Source organism: Sphaerodactylus townsendi, linkage group LG08 (genome assembly GCF_021028975.2).
Source record: "Sphaerodactylus townsendi isolate TG3544 linkage group LG08, MPM_Stown_v2.3, whole genome shotgun sequence".
NCBI lineage: Eukaryota > Metazoa > Chordata > Lepidosauria > Squamata > Sphaerodactylidae > Sphaerodactylus > Sphaerodactylus townsendi.
The window spans coordinates 43,557,274-43,576,857 of NC_059432.1; the positions used below are offsets into that span (position 1 = coordinate 43,557,274).

General features: G+C 43.5%; 1 protein-coding gene across 3 annotated transcripts in view; it reads right to left on the reverse strand.

Moving 5' to 3' along the window:
* The window catches only part of MKI67 (marker of proliferation Ki-67), a 35,286-nt gene extending 17,151 nt beyond the window's left edge, over positions 1 to 18,135 (reverse strand). The window contains exons 1-10 of one of the 3 annotated variants that reach the window (XM_048505796.1): positions 17,982 to 18,135; positions 13,762 to 13,886; positions 11,379 to 11,460; positions 9,857 to 9,972; positions 8,095 to 8,164; positions 6,761 to 6,815; positions 4,379 to 4,504; positions 2,533 to 2,771; positions 1,554 to 1,944; positions 1,231 to 1,349 (exon numbers count right to left, since the gene is read on the reverse strand). In XM_048505796.1, the coding sequence (XP_048361753.1) occupies positions 1,231 to 1,349; positions 1,554 to 1,944; positions 2,533 to 2,771; positions 4,379 to 4,504; positions 6,761 to 6,815; positions 8,095 to 8,164; positions 9,857 to 9,972; positions 11,379 to 11,460; positions 13,762 to 13,853 (1,290 nt within the window). In that variant the 5' untranslated portion in view covers positions 13,854 to 13,886; positions 17,982 to 18,135. Of the gene's footprint in view, positions 1 to 1,230; positions 1,350 to 1,553; positions 1,945 to 2,532; positions 2,775 to 4,378; positions 4,505 to 6,760; positions 6,816 to 8,094; positions 8,165 to 9,856; positions 9,973 to 11,378; positions 11,461 to 13,761; positions 13,887 to 15,954; positions 15,974 to 17,981 lie in introns of those variants that run through there. The other 2 variants (XM_048505794.1, XM_048505795.1) reach the window with 2 other exon arrangements.
* Positions 18,136 to 19,584: the final 1,449 nt, after the last annotated feature.

A 19,584-nucleotide genomic window follows, 5' to 3' on the forward strand; every position in this document is an offset into this window, starting at 1 on the left:
GCTCCATCCAAGAGGCCAAGTGGCTGGCTGTGGTGCCTCACTGCTTCCAAGAGGCTTCCAAGCAGCATGGGAAGGCCAGTGGCTGGGCAGTACGCAATAGGATGGTGGCTCCGGGCTCGGGAAGCTGGGGGCGGGAGCTGCTTGTCTCAGCTCAGTGGCGGTTTTTCAGGGCACAGGGGCACATCCTTTGGGGGAGGCAGGCTTGCATGCCAGACCTTCCCACGGTAGCAGGGGAGGAGGGAGCAGTCGGCCCACCTTCCCTGCTCTGCCATTTGGATGGTCATGTGATGGGGAACCCGTCACGTGACGAGGGAGCCAGGCAGGCTATTTAAGCCATCACCCGGATCAGCCCAGCCTCCTCTCAAGACTGCCTGCAAGCGGAACCCACCTTCCCTCCCTATGTTTTGGGCTGTTGTTTTGTTGAATGTTATTTATTGTTAGACATTTGTCACAGTCTGGGCATAGGGGTACATCCTTTGGGAGAGGCAGGCTTGCATGCCAGACCTTCCCGTGGTGGGGGCCTCAATAAGAGGTCTGGGGTAGTGGAGGGCTTGAGGATGCAGGCCTGGAACCCCTGTCTCAAGCTCGCTACCTGGGCAGGAGGGGGTGTCACAAATGGGTAGGCACCCAAGTGGCATCTAGTTACCTCCTGTCCTGATCCCCATGCGGGGACGGTGCCGGGTTCAGTGGTGCACTGCCCAAAGGGCCAGGGGTCAGCTGTTTAGCTATTAGTGACCAGGTTCAGCGGTGCGCTACCTGGTGGCCAGGATGTGCCCTGGTATGCTCGCCCAGCTTCCAAAAAGAGTTATGAGTTATTGTTAATAAACCTGGCTGCAGCCATTTCTATTCCAACGAATATAAGTGTATAAGTGTGGTTAATGAGGGAAGCAGACTCCACACATCTGCACGCAACTGTAATTAGGAGACTGCTCTCAAAGGTGATACAGTAGCTTCAGCTGCAACAGTAGCTACAATGTTGCAAGCATCCTGTGCTGCTCATTACCTTTAACTATGCATGGGTTTTCTTCGCCGCTAGACCTCCATACATCACATGACAGGAAGCTGTCTTATAGCGAGTCACTTCACTGGTCTATCAGTGTCAGCAAGGTCTACTCTGACTAATAGCTGCATTCCAGGGTCTCAGGTGAGGACACCTACTATCTCTTCAGCAACTGAACTAGAGGCCACTTATTCAACAATTGTAGTACTACGTTTGACTTTAAAGAGTACCTTTAGTGCTTTTATAGGTTTTTTCTTGGCTGGTCTTCTTTTAAGGTCACATTTAGAAGTAGTCCTTTGTTGCAATTTTGGAACACCCTGTTTCACTATTTCAGCCCAAGACTTCAAAACTGCAAGGACAGTGGATAAAGATGTGCCACATTAATAACTTTTATGTGTAAAAAGAATACTACATAGTCCCATTTACCCAAAAGAATACAACAAAATGTTGAAAAGCTGCATTTCTACGTACTACATTGAAGTTATTTACTGGTTCTTGATAAAATTACTATATATTGTTTCAGAAACATTGGAACTGAACAATTACAACAAACCTATCAAATTGGCTTCAGAAGCTCCACGTAGTCTTTTAGCCCAAATAGCATCCATAGCACCACTCCGCCTATGCAAAGACATTCTCTTTGGAGCAGACTTGTTGCTTCTTCTTATGGACAGAACAGTTTTGGATTCTTGGTTAGAAGGTTCAGGTGTTTTTATTTCTTTATCAACATCCATTTCTCTTTCAAGAACCTTCTGTTGTACTGAACTAAGAGATGGGTCATCAATACGCGAAACAGAGAACCGTCCTCTCACATGTGGAAAGTTACAAGGAGAGGCCGCCGGGGACCTGCGGGCCGGGGGAGAGGCCGCCGGGGACCTGCGGGCCGGGGCAGAGGCTGCCGGGGACCTCAACAATGCATTTTCCTGATCTTTTCCAGAGAAACCCTGCAAGAAAAAAAAACCAACCAAAACATAAATGTAAGAACCTCAAATAAGCTTAAAAAGAAATTATCAAATGTACCAATTCAAGCTTTTCAAAACTTTAAAGTTTGGCAAATTTGGGATTTGGACTAACCATTTATACATTCTCTGTGATGGACAACAAAATATGCAAAATGGGAGAAAAGTTCCTATTGCATCACATGACTTGGAAGCTAGTAGGTGAAATGTTTGATGCATTTTCCTTAGGCTAAAATTCACTGTAGTCATCCCTGCATTTGCCCAGCTGGTCTGAATATCTTGTAATTTCTGGACAAAGAAACAAAACTGGTTCCTTTATAAGAATTGAGCCCAATTACTTTACTTTCTTTTTTAGATTTACATGGCTTTTTTGTTTTTTCTTACTCCACAAACTTATTTGATATATATTACAGCATTTGTACATACGTAAATGTGAAACAAAATAAAGCTTAAAAACCAAAGCTTTCAATCCCAGGAGACACCTTTAAAGACATACATAGCTTTTAATACTGCTATAGCGAGGGCTGACTTGTACACACTCAATATTTTTGAAAAAAATAGGAGCTTCTTTACCTTGATTACACATTGTTTAAACCCTGAAGCACTTTTCAAAACTGCTCGAGGTGAGTTTCCAAATGGCAAACTAAATCTTGCTGGAATTGCACCTCTTTTGAGTGGTGAGTTTGGTGGTAAACGCTTATCGAATAGTTCAGGACTCAGATGACCACCAAAGGACACTCTCTTCCTTCTTCCAAGAGTGTGAGTGGATAAGCCCAGTTCTCCACTTTTACGTTTTTCAGGTAATATCTGGACTGCTAGAAGAGAAGACAGCCAAATTAAAAACTGTTTTATTATCAACATTATATTACATAGTGTTATTAATATTAATTCTTTTTAAAAATTGTGACTTTGAATTCTGAGGTATAGGGATACCCTTCTTGCATAATTGTCGAAGCTGTGTTCAGTAAACCATTATCTGACTTGAAAGAAAAGGGCAGGAGCTAATAAATCAAACCACTTGGAATCTCTTAAGCAGGCTATTCATTCCCCTGCCTCACTTAACTTCTATTATGAGAGTGCAAAAAGCTAGAGTCCTCAAGGTGTGTGTGGAAGGGATAGACTATATGCAGTTCTAAAGCAATCAAAGTAGGGATGATCTAGGAATGAGACTTAAACCATTTACCTGTCTCTCTCTTTATACTACACTGGTTTAACAGGTTCATCTCCTGAACAACATCCTCAGCTAGTATTTGGCCATGGCTCTTGTGACAACTTGGAGATAAGGAAGATCCTGCCATATTGTTCATTTCAATATTATTTTCAAGGCTTTTTGAGGTTGTTCTTTCCTCAGTGCTACCATCATTCTCCTTGGGCCAGTATTTCACTTTGTTTTCTTCTGGTACCCCTTTCAAAGGTGACACATCACTAACTGTTACTACTGAGTCTTCTGTGATCGTGGAATCCACCTTTGAAACATTACTTCTTTGCCTACTACTTCTTCTAGGACTTTTACTGTTGTTCAGGTAAACCAAGCAGGCAGTTGTTCCAAAATGTCCATCTTGTAGATTATTTTCCATTTCTGTTTCTTTTAGAACTTCTGCATTTAAAGATTGATCTGTATCCAACAATTCATAATTCCTGTTTGTTTTCAAAGATTTATTTTCTTCTAAAAGACCAGATTCTTCTTCTCTAGCTGTCGCAGACATTATATCCTCCTCAATTTCAGCAGAAATTTCTGACGTGTTCTTCAGTCCTAACAAGGGATCCAATTCAGGCTGTAGCATACCACTAGTCTGTCCTGAGCACGGACTAGAACAAGTTTCAGGACCCTCTTCTCCAGCTTTTGGCTCAGGTAAAACACTTTCTACAGAGCCAGAAGTATTTAAGTTAGTTTTTACTCTGATTTTGACTGTCTCTGTGGACAGGTTTGATTTTTCATAGCAGCTATCTTTTTCTGAATGTTCCAAGGCTACAATACTACATGACGTAAATAAACATACTGAACTTTGCCTATTTGCATCATAGTTACTACTAATTATTTCCGTATCTTCATTTTCTCCAACATTCTGAAAATGTAATAGATCTGTGTCTTCACTGTCTTGTTTCTCATTTGCAGTATTTGTAGATGATCTTCTGGAACTGTTCTGTTTGACGAGCACTGGATCAGAAACTATCATGTTTGTTCCTGTATGCTGTTCAGAAAGTTCCAAAGTTGCTGTTTTAGTCTCCTTTGTCTGATCTGTTTGATCAGATGCAAGTATCCTATGTGGAGCCTGAGACACATTATCAATGCTGTCTTTTCTGGGTGAATAGTTCACTTTTTGCTCTATGGAGCTCTTGTTGCTGAAGCTTTCTTTTCCTCGTTTTGCAACAACTTCACATTTTATGAATTCATGAAGTGGGCCAAAAGGATACATACGTTTTCTTCCTGATCTGCGAATTTTACATGTAGACTCATTTGTACAATTTTGGCTAGTAGTATCATCTTGAGTTTTCTGCTCATGACTTCCATTGGTCTTCTGATCGTCCCACTCAAGTTTTCCATCTATGAGGAAATGGATACAGAAGCACATAATTTTTTCCAGTCTTGACATTTAAAAAAAACCTGTAGGGGCACCTATTTTCTTATAATTCTGAGCCTCTTCTAAAAGTGAAAGTGACACATGCCCATGTATTAGAAACAAGGGCCAAAAAAAATGCTGGATTATTTAAAAGTGGTATCACTGTGAATCAGGGAAATAATAAAGACGGAAATATAAAGTGGATGATCACAGAGAGCTTGGAAGGAAAGAACAAGAAGTTTGCGCAGGTGCAGGAACAGACAGGAACCAAGTCTAGATTTTAAAAGGAAATAAATATGGTCAGAATGGAAACAGTGAATTATTTTTGTCACAGAATGCTAGGCAGAGGTGCAAGGCTAATGGTCCAACAGTAGGCAACCAGAGAAAACTGCAAGTCAAAGCAAGAAGTGTTCAGTGATCCAGAGTTTTAAAGGGAAAGAATCGAAACATACTGAATATAGGAATAAAGCTTTCATGCCTGTTCGGCATAGTGCAGCAATGGTGAACCTTTTCGAGACCGAGTGCCCAAATTGCAACCCAAAAACCCACTTATTTATCGCAAAGTGCCAACACGGCAACTTAACCTGAATACTGAGGTTTCAGTTTAGAAAAAATGGTTGGCTCCAAGGCATGCGTTACTTGGGAGTAAACTTGGTGAAGCAACCATGTAACACTTTGAATGGGTCGTGCCCAGTGGCCCAGGTCAGCTATATGTGTGTGTGTGGGGGGGATTTTCTGCCCCCCCCCACATGACGAACTCTGGCATAGTGGATGGTGAATACATAAATATGGACAACTGGGAAGATGGGTATGTTCAGTCTGAGTTTGAAATGGCAATGAGATAATGGAAAAATACCAAAAAGCTGAACTGAAGAGGGTCATTGGATGGAGGAAGAAAGTTGAAATAGTGAGATCTGGTGTCAGTATACAGGTGACACTGAAACTACTGACATATTTTAATCCTGTAAGAAGAGAACCAAAGGAAAGGGATAAGTTCTGGGTTGTAGAAAGAAGGCTGCCTGTTGAAAGAGATGGCAACAGGAGGTTTTAAAAAGAGAGGGTCAAGATGCAAAGTTAACAGGCTGAACAAGGCCAACAGGAGAAGTAATGGGAGGGAAAGAATGTAGAAAGAGGTATGGGAAAAGAACTGAGAGGGAAGTAGCCAGATCACAAAACAGGAAGCAAAATCATCAGTAAAAAGCAACAAGCAGGGACTGGTCTTAGGAGGTGGCAGAGGTAAGAATTGGTGCTTAGGATTTATACCCTCTAAGAAACTAGAACAGTTTTGAACTGAAGGTTTACAGAAACTGATGGCTTTTTGAAATTATTCATGCCTGATTTAATTATGATGTGTTTTAATCAATATGATATGTTAGTGTTTCTTAGCTGATTTTTGTTTTATGGAATGCTAGTCTGAAAGCATAAACATGTTTGTGAGTGTGGCTGGGTACAATTGTGTTCAACTAAAGGACTGCATGAGGTCAAGCTAGAACGAGCTCAAGAGTCTGTTCCATTATTTGGAGCAAACACAACTTACAAAAGAGCAGAAGATACACTTGCAGTTTGCAAGGCACTCAATTTAGCATGCATGCCTCCACCACCTCAGCCCTTTCTTGGCTACTACACTAGGCAAACTTTGCCCAAGATATTGAAGATTCTCCTAAGTATGTGAGAGTGTATACAGTGAGGTGCTTTTGAATTTTCATAGTGTGAGCTTAATAAACATTCGTTTTCACTTATGGGTAAAAATCTCACGGGATCAGAAATACAGATTAAGAGTAAACCAAGATGTGTATGTGATGTAGAACTGCTATTTGGAATTGCTGAAATTGAATAATGGATTATGGTCTGAGTAGGGGCTTAGTATTGGAAAAATTTGAAAAATTCTTCTGTCAACAGACTTGCTAATCAAGCCACATCTATATTATAGTCTATGTTCTTATGTGATCAAACAAATATTACTGATGATAAAAATACATCACAGATTTACTACCCTGTAAACTAAAAAAATTGACAAAGTTGTTTTTAAAGATCAGGGGGTCCTCAGGAATGTTATGCTGGGGGGATTACACTGGAGGGGCACACAGAACATCCTCCCACATATGTGGACTGCCTTCCATTCACACAAGCAAGACTTTAGTTTTTAAGTTACCCATGACTTTATTACTAGCTAAGCCTTAACAAGATAGTCGTACAAAAATTTAACTAAAAACCCACCAACCAGAAATTTGAAGACTTACATTCTGAATTCTGAGGGTGCAGCTCCTCTTGTTCCACCTGCTGAACATGAAGTACCTGCAAATTTGAACATTACAGCAGAACATTTAACACCAGTTTCAAAATTCTGTATTGTTAAACGGTGGCAAAGATATTAAAAAACAAGAATCTATCAGTTCCGCTTTGGAATAATTCAACCCTCTACTTCATTGAACTATCCACAACAAATTTTTCCAAGAATACCAACAATTCTCAAACCTAATTAAATGTTACAAATACCTTAGAGTCAAACATCCAAGCAAAAAAATATATGCCAAGTATACACTTATAGTAACATGCTAAGAGAACACTCAGTTTGGCGAAGGCTGCTGCCATACGCACGCAGAATGAACTATCACAATGTTATACAATGCTTCTGCAGGAGAAATTCTAACTTCTCCTCTTTTACTTTGAACAATAGCCCTTCCTTGATCAGTGATCAGAGTATTCTTTACATTAGGCACTGGAAAAGCAAAAAGCTGTCTAAGGCCCTTTCTGCACAGCGGAAAGGGCGCCTCTCCACCGGTAGAAATTATGCCAGTGGAGGGATGGGGAGACCATCCGGCTTGCGGGAGGCGTGTGAAGCGGCCCTGCAGAAGCTTTCGGGCCCGCGAGAAGAGGTGGCCGCTGCGGAGTCAGCCTCTTCTGAAAGTCCCTTTCACCCCCACTTCACCTCGTCCTCCCAGCATGCCGGCTCTGGAGGCCGTCCAGGGGACCGCCCATGCCTGCCTCAGACCCCTGGAGATCCCGGAGGGCAGTGTGGGCGAGGAGCCCTGACAACCTCCAGAGCACGCTGGAAAAGAACTCCAGGTGAAAGCGGAAGGAATCGAGGAAAGCGCCCGTCTTCCCAGCCGGTGCAGCGTTCGCTACCCAGCTGATGGGAAGATAAGACCGGTGTTTTAGGAAGCCAACCCTCGCTTAAGCGAAAGTGAGGAGTTATTAAGGAGCAGACTTCACGCCCGCTCCTGGGCAGCCAGGACGGCTGCTTGCTGCGATCCAAGCAAGCATACCTCCTGTAATGCAGAACAGCTGCCCAGGGATAAGAAGCGTTTTTTGCCATCCTTCCTGGGCCACCTGTAAATAGCCCGTGCTGGAAAGGAGTTGCCAGAGTTTCAGGTTGTTCCTCTTTTTTGAAGCCCAGCATGAAATATAAGAAATATACTTCGGCTCTCCAAGTTAAATGCACTGTCGCAATTAACCCAAGCTAAAGATTGAGGAAGACTGATTAACAAATTCGCAATTGCCACTGTTACAGTCCCTTATGTCCCAAAGCCCATCTCAACAAGATTTGAGGCAATGAATGTTAGCATGGAATCACCTGCAAAGTTTCCTTTTCTTCAGATCTGGCAATCTTTTTCTTTGTAAGTGGTCCAGGTGGATATTCAAACCTGTAATAAGACAGGAAGGAAAGCTTGGGTCATCCCACATTTAGATTGGAGAAAAAAATTGTTGTAACACAAAGACACTGGAGTGCCCAAGTCCCCTAACTTTTTTCACTTCTTGATTCCAACTCCACTTTATTATCTAAAGTGTCACACGTTTCTTATCCGACATCAAGCTGAAATTTCAAAATTTGCTTAATGATCATAAGCTAAGAGAAGATTTATTCAGCAATTATGCCAACCAAGTATTTAAAAACCCTTTCAAGAATCAACATAAGTCTCTTGAGCATGAATGTTTGGTGTTTTATTTATACAGTCAAGTTGCTTTATTATTATTTACTGGTTCTTCACATAACACCAGTAGCTAAAGTTATGGCTGTTACTGTGAAAAGCAACTGATTGCTGGAGTAGAGAGAAGAAACATGCTTTAACTTTTATGTATACTTGTTTTGGAGTTTGAAGCATTCAGGTTAAAGAGATCAGACACAATCAAATCAACAGCAATCCCAATTTCTCTTTGTGCAGAAGTTAACTGATTTCATGCATGTGGCCACCGCATGTATTAATTACGCTAGCATGTTAACCTTATGTTCCCTAGAACACAATGGGAAAGTCAGTAAAGCTTTGACAGGGTTTCTCTTGTTGTTCTGATGGATAAACTAGGAGTGTGGACTGGACTCTAGGATAGTTAGATGGATAAGGAACTGGTTGGAGAACCACAAAGAGTAATTGTCAATGGCAATTGAACTGAATAGAAGGAGATGACCAGTGGGATGGCTCAGGGCTCAGTTCAGAGCCCCAGTACTTTTCATAAATGATCTGGGTGAATGATTGGAGGAACTACTAATTGAATTTGCAGATGACACCAAATCAGGAAGAGCAGCAAACACACCAGAAGATAGAAATAAAATTCAATGAGCTCTGAACATACTGGAAAAGTGGGCAGATGTGAACAAGATGCAATTCAACATGGATAAGTGCTGAGTTCTACAGGTAGGTAACGAAAATGAGGAACACATAGATGGGGGATACCCTTCAGGGTAGCAGTGTGCATGAGCAAAGTCTTAGGGTATGGCTGGACCACATGTTAAATAGTCCCACTGTGTATTGCAGTGTTCAGGCTGCACTTAAAGTACTACGTGCATAACTGAAGGCCTCACTTCAAAAAGTATGTGGACAGAATGAAGCAAGTGCAGAATATGCAGGAAATCTGAGGCATTTCGTAATGTTCAGTCTGACAAATGAATGAAGCGAGTGCAGAATATGACCAGGGGCCTGAAGACCAAAAAAGTCTGAGGCATTTCGTAATGTTCAGTCTGACAAAAAGAAGATTGAGCGAGGACATGAGTCCTCTGTTTAAGTATCTGAAGGCCTGCCACTTAGAAGAGGGCAGAGAACTGTTCCGGTTGGCAGCAAAGGATAGGACTCACAATAATGGGTTTACATTACAGGCAGAAAGGTACCAGCTGGATATTAGGAAAAATGCTTTTATAGTAAGAGTAGTTTAACAGTAGAATCAGCTCCTTAGAAAGATGAGCTCCTTTTCACTAGTAGTCTTTAAACAGCTGCTGCACAAACAGAGATAATGTAGGCTAATCCTGCATTAAGCAGGGGGTTGAACTAGATGGCCTGTATGGCTCCTTCCAACTCTTGAGTCTTTCATCTAGACCCACAGTTGTTTGTATTACTCTTACCTACCTGAAAGAACGATCAATGATGGTCAGTACATCCCCATGTTTTAAGTATACAGGCTGTTGAAAGTTACACCCATTCAGTTGTGTTGGATTCACAGTACTTAAGTTGGTCAATATTGCCTAAAATGGATAAAAAATATCTCCTCAGTCAATAAGAATTGTTGAAGGACAGATAAATCAAAAACCAAAACCCCTTCATAGCAACGTAACTGCAGAACTATCTTTGACAGTTTTGCCCATCTGAGTGAAGACAGTTGAAGGTGCTTCCCTGCAAATGTAATACAGGCAGCTGACCACAGATTGCATCCTGTGCTGAGACGCCCACCTGATGGAATGGTCTGCATCAGGTCAGGACACTAACATTTCAATAACAGCATAAAACAGTTCAGGAGAGCATCTTTAAAGACACAGAACTATAAGGGAACAGATCACAAGGATGCATTTGTAAACAAAACAGGACTGTAGTCTGTTACACTGTTTATTGTATGTATTACCTTACTTTTACTGCATTGTCTTCTACTTCCGTAATTCTATTTTCAGCACAGTTCATGTCATACTGGTTTTCCCATTATTTTCCAACTTCCTAAACCTAGTCCTATAGCAGAGCTCGACAAGTCCCAGGCACTAGATTGCTTTGCTACTTACTATTTTCAGGAATAATTTTACTCTGCTGTCCTTGGTAATTCTCAATGACAGTACAAAGCTTATCTAGCGTTTCACAACAAAACATTTAGTCTATAACATAAGTTCTCATCATTGTCTATTTGTATGTTAACTTTAGAACACTCAGTTTCTTTCTATACTGGCTCTATTATTGAATTAAGTGGAACCTCCCAAAGCAATAACAAAATTATGAGAAGAAGAAAAGTTAGGTCTTTGTTGTGGAGTGTAAAAAACAAAGTGGTACCCCATATTTGATTTCTATATACAGTTTGTCCCTTCCTAATATCACTTAGGTGTTTTGGCTTGTATTGCAGGTCAAAAGTGCACTGAACCCCACTCTTGAAGCACAAGCACCCCCCCCCCCAAATCAGGCCCCAGTACAATAAAAGGGGCGGCTGATTAAAAGCTGTTACCTCCAGAGAAGCCAAATAGTCACCACTGCACACAGGCCACCAGAAAAATCTGCAGCCTCCCTGCTTACTTCCACTGAGAGGTAGCCACCTTGTCAAAAAAATTTTACACAGTTTTCCAGATTGCAGGGCCCCTAACCCCAGCAATGTAGAAGGGACAGCTGTACTTTTGCACTTTTATCAAAACTTGAACAAAATTAAGAGAAACTATTAAAAGTTTAGGATTAGGTTTGGGGGCAGGAATCATTAGAAATTCCTGTCATTAAAATATAAAACTCTGAAGTCTTAAAAATAGGTATGGAAAGAGCTAAAGAAAATGTATCAAATTCTGGCCTATCACATTATTTATTGGATGTCTTCTATTGTCTGACTGCATTGTTTAATATTTTGGAATACACCTTGAGTTCAGTGACAAAGTAAGCTATAAATAAAGTAAATAAACCAAACGTATACCTCCTTATTCTCATTGACTTCAATTTTACAGTGTTCTTTGGAAACTTGAGGTAACTGGATCCGAATGTCACACTCATTTTTCCTTTAAATAAAAAGATTACAACTTTAGAATTCAATCTACAGGTTATATAAGCAATATTTCTTAAAGGGCTGGATGCAGTGATAACTTTTCACTAAGAAAACATGCATCAGTGGAATGGAACATTCCTCCCTGATTCTGCTTCAGCCTTCTCAGCCTTCTAAATTGTTGTCCCTGGGGAAGAGAGGCAAAGTGAGAGGACAGGAAAACTGTCAAAACTCAAACATATTCCCCATTGGCATAAAATTACTGCTGGATCCTACACAAAATATACTTTGAGGATGCTATTCAAACACAAATTCCATACAAACAAAATTCAGACAATCTTTATTTGCTTCTGACATCCAAAACATAACAAGACCAGTATTCTCTTTCTTCTCACTAATTGTTCTTAACAAACTTTCCAGATCAAGTTCACTATTTATGTTTGATATTTATGTGCATATCTGTGAAGCGTACCTTTTAGGCACTCAGTCTCCAGCATGGTGTCATGGTTAAGAGTGATGGACTCTCTCTGAATTGAGTTTGTTTTCCCACTCCTCCACATGAAGCCTGCTGGGTGAACCTAGGTAATTTCTGCATGGTTCAAATATTCCAGGTTGAGCAAGGGAAATATCCCGGTCTGGCCAAGAAGTTTGCACGTTTCCTGGTCCTAAAGCGGGTTTGTCCTGCGATATTTCCCTCATCCGTGATTTTCAATAATCGCCAATTTGGAAATTCTTTTCAACCTGCTACCGTGCAAACACTACAGGAAGAACCAGTTTATTTTTCCTGCCCTGTCGCCTGTACTCACTGCCCCACCACCCACCCTGATGTCATGTCAGTTTTGAATTCTGCTGAGCCACCGACTGTTGCAGCCCACCCTTCCCAAAACGTTTCCCCAAGCATGTTTTCTGCTCATGGTATTGACTGGGTACCATTTCCCCTGGGTTAATCAGGAGTGGAGTCCCAAAATACAGTGTAAATAGCCCCAACCTCTCAAATTCCCTGGATTTTATCTCAACCACAAATATATTTTACATGTCCTCATAACACTTGACAGTTATTATATCATTACATAAACATTTGTAAAGAGATATACTAATTACATCCTTCAAAAATCTAAAACACATATTTTAATACAGAGTGTAAACTGTAGGGGGGGAATGGAAGGCACAACTATAAAGTTGCTTTCTGCAACACACTCCACTCCCTCACAGAATGGTCCAGCAGGGGAGGGTGGAGTGTGCAGGACTCAGCTGATAGCTTCTGATATCTCAGGCATACCCCACTCATGCACACACGAGCCCTTTAGGCAAAAATCCTGCCAGGAATCATATGCTGCCACCTTTTTAGAGGGAAAATGGAACTCTGAGAGGTTTTTTAACAGTAAAACAAAACTAGAATTTATTTACAGGCTTTTTCTTCTCCAGTTGAGGGTACAGAGAGGTTTTTAAGTTTTTCTTGTTCTTTAAGCAGATATTTCTTAGATGGTACAAATAAAATGCTGTTTCAGTTAAATAGCTGTTTCAGTTTCAAGTTATATCTTAGTACACACCCAGTTGAGTCTTTCCGGGTAAACATTTCCTACATAGTCCTGAACACTTTTCTAAAACACCCACCCTTCACGCAGGGTTTCACACTGGCTTGGGACAGAGCAAACTCTGCAGTTTCTCTAAACTCTCACTTAACTCTGCAAGTTAAGTTAACACACCTTCAGGAACTCTCTGGTCCCAATACCTCGGTGTGGTCTCCTACTGAGACTTTAGCCAAGCCCTCTGTGTGGTCTTAGAATGTCTCCATGAAATAAGTTTCCCTTTTAACTTTCACCAATACCTGGCTACCTAGTCTTTGGTGAGAAATAAGCTTTTCCTGAATCTGAGATTTCTTAGAGGACTCTGGCTGACTGCCGTTCTCTTCCTGTCTCTCTGCCTCTAGACACAATCTTCAACTGACTGAATCCGAGGACTGTCACAATCTGCATCTGACTCTTTCTGTGACAGGCTCGATCTCAATCTGATCTTGCCTCTATGTGGCTCTTGGCTACTGCATCTCAGCCAGCCAATCAGGTGAAGCTCTGGTTAACATTTTGTACTCCTGTCCTTACTGAACTGCCCCTTTTTAAATTAACCATTTTAATTAAACCCATCACACTTTCCTGCCAGCCTGCAAGGTGTTCTGAAAGGAGGTAGGTTAAGAAACTGCTTGAGAATTGGTTATATCACACTTCTCTTAACTTCTGCTATTTTCGAAAGGTGTAAAAATAACTGTTTTCAATGAAACACCAACATATCAAATTATATTCCTGACACCAATTAGTCTTACCTTCCAAATGTACAAGAATTTACAGTCAGTGGAAAATGAGTTCCATCAGTCCCGTTCCTTTTAATAACAACAATTTTTCCAAAAAGTGGCATCCTCGTATTTGGAGGAAGGACCAAAAAAAGGACCTGTGAGGAAGGACCAAAATTACAATCTGAATATAACTCTGCGAAAAATCCATTAAACAATACATTAAGGGTTCTAACTTCTTGAAAATACAATACATTCACAAAAACTAAAATATTGGCTTTTCAGAGCCAACTGTCTCACGACGAATCTGCTTTGCATCCCTGTGAACAAGGTGGACTATAATTAATGTAAACACGAATAAATATTAATTTAAAATGTAAGTATTTTGAGTAAATCAGTGCTTTGGGAGTTTGGTCTGGTGGTTAAGGCAGAACAAGCTGAACTTGAATCCAGACAGAAGAGAGATAAGGCTCTCTGGAAAAGGCTAATCTTCAGAAGCACTGGTTCCCAAACTTTTTCAGGCCACCCCCCACCCAAATCCTCTAAACTCATCCCCAGTGCCCCCTACTGTACCCTACAAAAAGTTTTATTCAGAAGAGTGGTAATCAGATGAGAAATAATTTTACATGCATATAAGTATAGGGGAAATTTTGGATATTTTTCAGAAAATCAAAATAAAAGTTTTACAGAATTCATTCACCCACATTATTCTGTGGGTGCATGAATTTTGTAAAACTTTTACTTGACTGGAACTAATGCTTAACTGGAAATGTCTGAAAATACAAAAATTATCAGTGGATAGCCAATAATACACTGAAATGTTTGACAGAAGTAAATGGTATACATAAAATGTTCTGGAATGCAAAAAAAACCCCTTAAAAACACCATAACCAGTACACACATAATTTTCCTCTTATTAACAAAATGTGTATTGCTTATATTTTTTGCCATCTATGGTTTTGCTGTTTTAAATACTGTATTGTTGGTTATTTATTATTATTGGATTCTGTGTTTCTTTGATACCATTCTCCAAAGTCGAGTCTCCACTGAAGCTTTCACTAGTGTTTAAATAACACCTTGCAAAACCATCTTCTGGACCATTGCATTTGCCAGCAAACCAGAAAGTGGCTATGGACAGCCCTTCCAATAAGGCACATTCATCATCTAACTAACCTTGCCTGGTCAGTTAGTGAGGATTCATAAGATGCAATTGAAGAAGCAGACTCTACATCACGAATATACAGAATCATAGAGTTGGAAGAGACCCCAAGGGCCATCAAGTCCAACCCCCTGCCACACAGGAACACACAATCAAAGCACTCTTGACCTTTGTTCATCCAGCCTCAGTTTAAAAACCTGCAAAGAATAAGACTCCACCACTATCCGAGGCAGTGAATTCCACTGTTGAACAGCCCTGACAGTCAGAAAGCTTTTCCTAATGTTTAGGTGGACTCTCTTTTCCTGCCCCTTGAATCCATTACTCTGTGTCCTGGTCTCTGAGGCAGGAAAAACAAGCTTGCTTTTTTCAAAATATAACAGAATCTAATGCACATGTGTCAAACTCACGGCCTGTGGACCACATCTGGCCCTTCATACAATTCTAACACACACTTAAAATCCCATTGTTTGGCCCCAGCCACAGAAGCCCGTTTGGTGGCTGTGCTCAGGAGCCTGCTATGAGCAGCTTAGAATTTGAAAAAGCAGGGAGAAGGTATTTGCATGCAAAATTTGCAAGCAACACTCACTCCTCCCCAAATGTGCAGACCAAAAAGGGGGAGGAAAGTCATCTCCTCCCAAGAGAGCTGGCCCATTGAGACCCCAGCCCTGGGTCCTTTGAATCTAATCCTTGCAAAAAAGGGGGCCAGTCTGCCCGTGAGTTACAGCTCTCCAAGCCAAACGAAGGGTGAGCCCTCCTCTTCCCCCCCCCCCCAAAACTGGCAAACTCCCTGACTCCGAGTCCGGTGGCATCTCTTTGCGGGCAGAAGTTGGTGTGTCTTTTTGCCCCACTCTGCCGGAGTTTCCTGGTGCTTTGCATGAATTTTTTGCAAGAGCCGCCCGATCTCTTGGTCATGCGTTGGACCGAACAGGAGGGGCGGATGGGAGGTCCAGATTCAGCTTTGCACCAGGGGAGTCCTGCTCTGACTTCTGTGCAAACCTGCAGGGTAGGGTGCCATGTGGGATGAACAGAAGCTGCTGCAAAATGAGGAAGGAAGCCTCCTGGCTTACCTTGCAAGGTGGGAAAACGCGTTGCCAGCTCCCGACTGGACATTCCTGGAGATATGAGATGGAGCATGGGGAGGAACTTTAGCAGCCACTCTGGCGAAATGTATGTCTTGCCTGGAGATCAGTTGTAATTCTGGAAGATCTCCTGGCCTCTCCTGGAGGTTGGCCTGAAGCAGAGGCGTAGCTGGGAAAAGCTGCACCCAGGGTGGCCTCTGCATTTTCAGCCCCCCCATGGGTCCTCGTGTCGCACCCTACACCCCCCACATCACTAAGCGGCTGCCTTCTTCGCAGGACAGAGGGAGTATGCAAGCCTGGCGCTGCCGGCTCGCATGGCACAAGAGCTGGCAGCACCAGGCAGGCCGCCGCTGCCCCCTCTCTGCCCAATGGAGAGGGCGGGTACCTTCTCCGTGGGGCAGAGGGTATTTGTGTGCCGGGTGCTGCTGGTTCGCACAGTGTGAGAGCCGTCAACACTAGGCAAGCTGCCGCCGCCATCTCCTCTCTGCCAAATGGAGCAGGCGGCTGCCTTCTTCATGGGGCAATGGGGGTTTGCATGCCTGGCGCTGCCGGCTCGCACAGCACAAGAGCCAGCAGCACCAGGTAGGCCACCGCCCCCTCTCTGCCCAACAGAGCAGGCAGCTACCTTCTCCGTGGGGCAGAGGGAGTTTGTATGCCCGGTGCTGCTGGCTTGCGCAGTGCGAGAGCCGGCAGCACAAGGCAGGCTGCCGCCGCTGCCATCTCCTCTGTGCCCAATGGAGCAGGTGGCTGCCTTCTCCGTAGGAAAGTGGGGGTTTGCATGCCTGGCGCTGCTTGCTCGCACAGGACGAGAGCCGGCAGCACCAGGTAGGCCGCTGCCCCCTCTCTGCCCAATAGAGCAGGTGGCAACCTTCTCCATGGGGCAGAGGGAGTCTGTATGCCCGGTGCTGCTGGCTTGTGCAGTGCGAGGGCCGGCAACACTAGGTAGGCTGCCGCCGCCACCATATCCTCTCTGCCCAATGGAGCAGACGGCTGCTTTCTCTGTGGGGAAGTGGGGGTTTGCATGCCTGGTGCTGCCGGCTCACATGGCACGAAAGCTAGCAGCACCAGGCAGAGGGGGGTTTGCATGCCTGGTGCTGCTGGTTCACGCAGCATGTGAGCTAGTAGCACTAGTCTGGCTGCCACCGTTGCCATCCTCTCTCTGCCCAAATGAGAAGGTGGCTGCCTCCTCCATGGGGCAGTGGGGGTTTGCATGCCTGGCGCTGCCAGCTCGCACAACACGAGAGCTGGCAGCACCAAGCAGGCCGCTGCCGTCGCCGCCCTCTGCCCAACGGAGCAGGCAGTTACTCTTGGGACAGAGGGAGTTTGTATGCCCGGTTCTGCTGGCTTGCGCAGTGCAAGAGCTGGCAGCACTAGGCAGGCCGCCGCCACCATCTCTCTGCCCAACAGAGCAGGAAGTTGCCTTCTTCGCAGGCAAAGGGTTTTTTCATGCCTGGTGAGCTGGCAGCACCAGGCAGGGCACCATCACCATCCCCTCTCTGCCCAACGGAGCAGGCGGCTGCTCCGTTTTTCATGCCTGCCAATAAATGTTTATCCTGTTTGGCCGTGACCTAAAGTGTGTTTTGAGTTTTGGCCCCCTGTGCGATTGAATTTGACACCCCTGATCTAATTAGTTTTTAGGAGGCCACAAGGCTCTTGCTTATTGTTGCTGCCACAGAGTTCTCCTATGGAAACATAACTTTCGGGGAGAAACCCATCAGATCTTCCGACCTAGACGAACCACACTCTAATCGCCCTCCCCTTTCCCCTTTAAGCCAGTGCTGCTATTTGTCTTGTGTCCCTTCACACAACTCTCTCCTTTTGTCACAAAAGTAACCCTAACACACACACCCCACACACACGCCTTTGCATGAGATGCTTTTCTCCTAAGCAAGCCCTCCAGCCACCCGCCATGCAGCAGCACCTCACTCCTTAGGACCCCAGATCCACACAGATCCCTCCAAACGCGCTCGAGGAACTTCGCCTCTCCCACTGCAAAGACAGGTTGACCAACTTACAATTCACGACATAGCCTAATTCCGGTTACCCAACGCCCGCCGCCACTTCATGGTCTGCTCCCCGGAGCTTGGGGTAAGCCTTCTCCCCTTCTTTTCACCACGCTGCGTTAACTGTTCAGCAAACCGTTCTGCGGCCGTTCTACAAACTAATTCAAACCGCCACTCCGGAACATCACAGTGATGTCGTCACTAGGTATCCCTTCGCCCCATAAAACTGCCCGAACTGTGTTCTAATCAGTGGTTTCTTATACAACGAACAACCAAACCTACCTTTTATTTATTTTACGTGCTGCACAAAACCAGCTCTCAAGAATTTTAAAAACAGTTTGTTAAAAATATAGACTGCAGGGACTACTTTGCGCTCCCCAGAACAAGGACCGGCCTTATTTCGTAACAACGCGATTTTAAAAAATACACAGGCGCGAAGTCCTCCGATTGGTGTAAGTGCAATAACATACACAGAAAAACTACCCAATCGGAAAGGCGGTTCGAATGTTCAATTTTTTAAAACTGACACTGACTTGAAGCGCTCAGCTTTTTCTCTTCCGCTTGACTCTCGCCCATGAGAGGAGAAACAGCCTTTTGTGGCTCCAGGGCTGGAGCGTTTGGCTGCCCACGTTAAAAACGGCTCTGATCTCAAATTCCTGAAGCGAAGTTCCTTTGCAGAATAAAGTGCCCTAAAGTTAAGCGCTGTGTAATAAAATAACTTTTTTTTGGAAGGAAAGCCTTTTGACACGAATTTCCCTTGTGAGAAATGAAAAATTTCCTAACATGACACGCCCAGTTTTTCACATTCTTTAACCCATTGATTGCCATTGGCGTAGCGTCTCTGCGTGGATGAGGGAGCAGATCAGACAAATTCCTGTCGTGTAACCGTGTTAAATTTGCAGCAGTAAAGATAAACTTCAGAGCAACTGAAGCATTTTATTCTAGAATTAGAGAAACTGTATTGTCGAAGGCTCACGGTTGAATTTCTATGTTGTGGAATTAGTGGTTAGGCTTAGCAGAGTCCTCTGATTACAGGCTGGCATCTTCAGAGTTCAGAGTTCTTCATCTCTGAAGATGCCAGCCACAGATGCAGGCGAAACGTCAGGAGAGAATGCTGCTAGAACACGGCCATACAGCCCGGAAACCACACAGCACCCAAAACATTAGAGAACTTCCAGGCTTTCATGGCACACAAGCACTGCAGATTGCTGTGGTTTCGGGCGCAGCGCCAAGCTGATGTTCTAATGGCATTTCTCTCCTGACGTTTCGCGATGCATCTCATTTTAGCATCTTCAGGTTCAGAGTTCTTCATCTCTGGTACAATACAGTCTGAAGCAAGCTGATCAAGGAAAATCTATAGAACAAACCGCTTAACTCAGACCACAACACCAAAGCTGTCGAAGAGCTGCCACAAACGCGGATACGCAGAAGTGTGTTGGTGGCTGGCGCAGGACTTGCTAAACCGCCCTAAGCGATTAAAACGCTTAGCTGTGTTGTGGAATTTACACACAAACCCCATGGAAACAAATTTCCTGACGAGGTGACAGGACAGAAATAAAGTATTAAAATTAGTGAGGAAAGCCCCTGAATTGGTGAAGACTTTTTCCGAATTTAA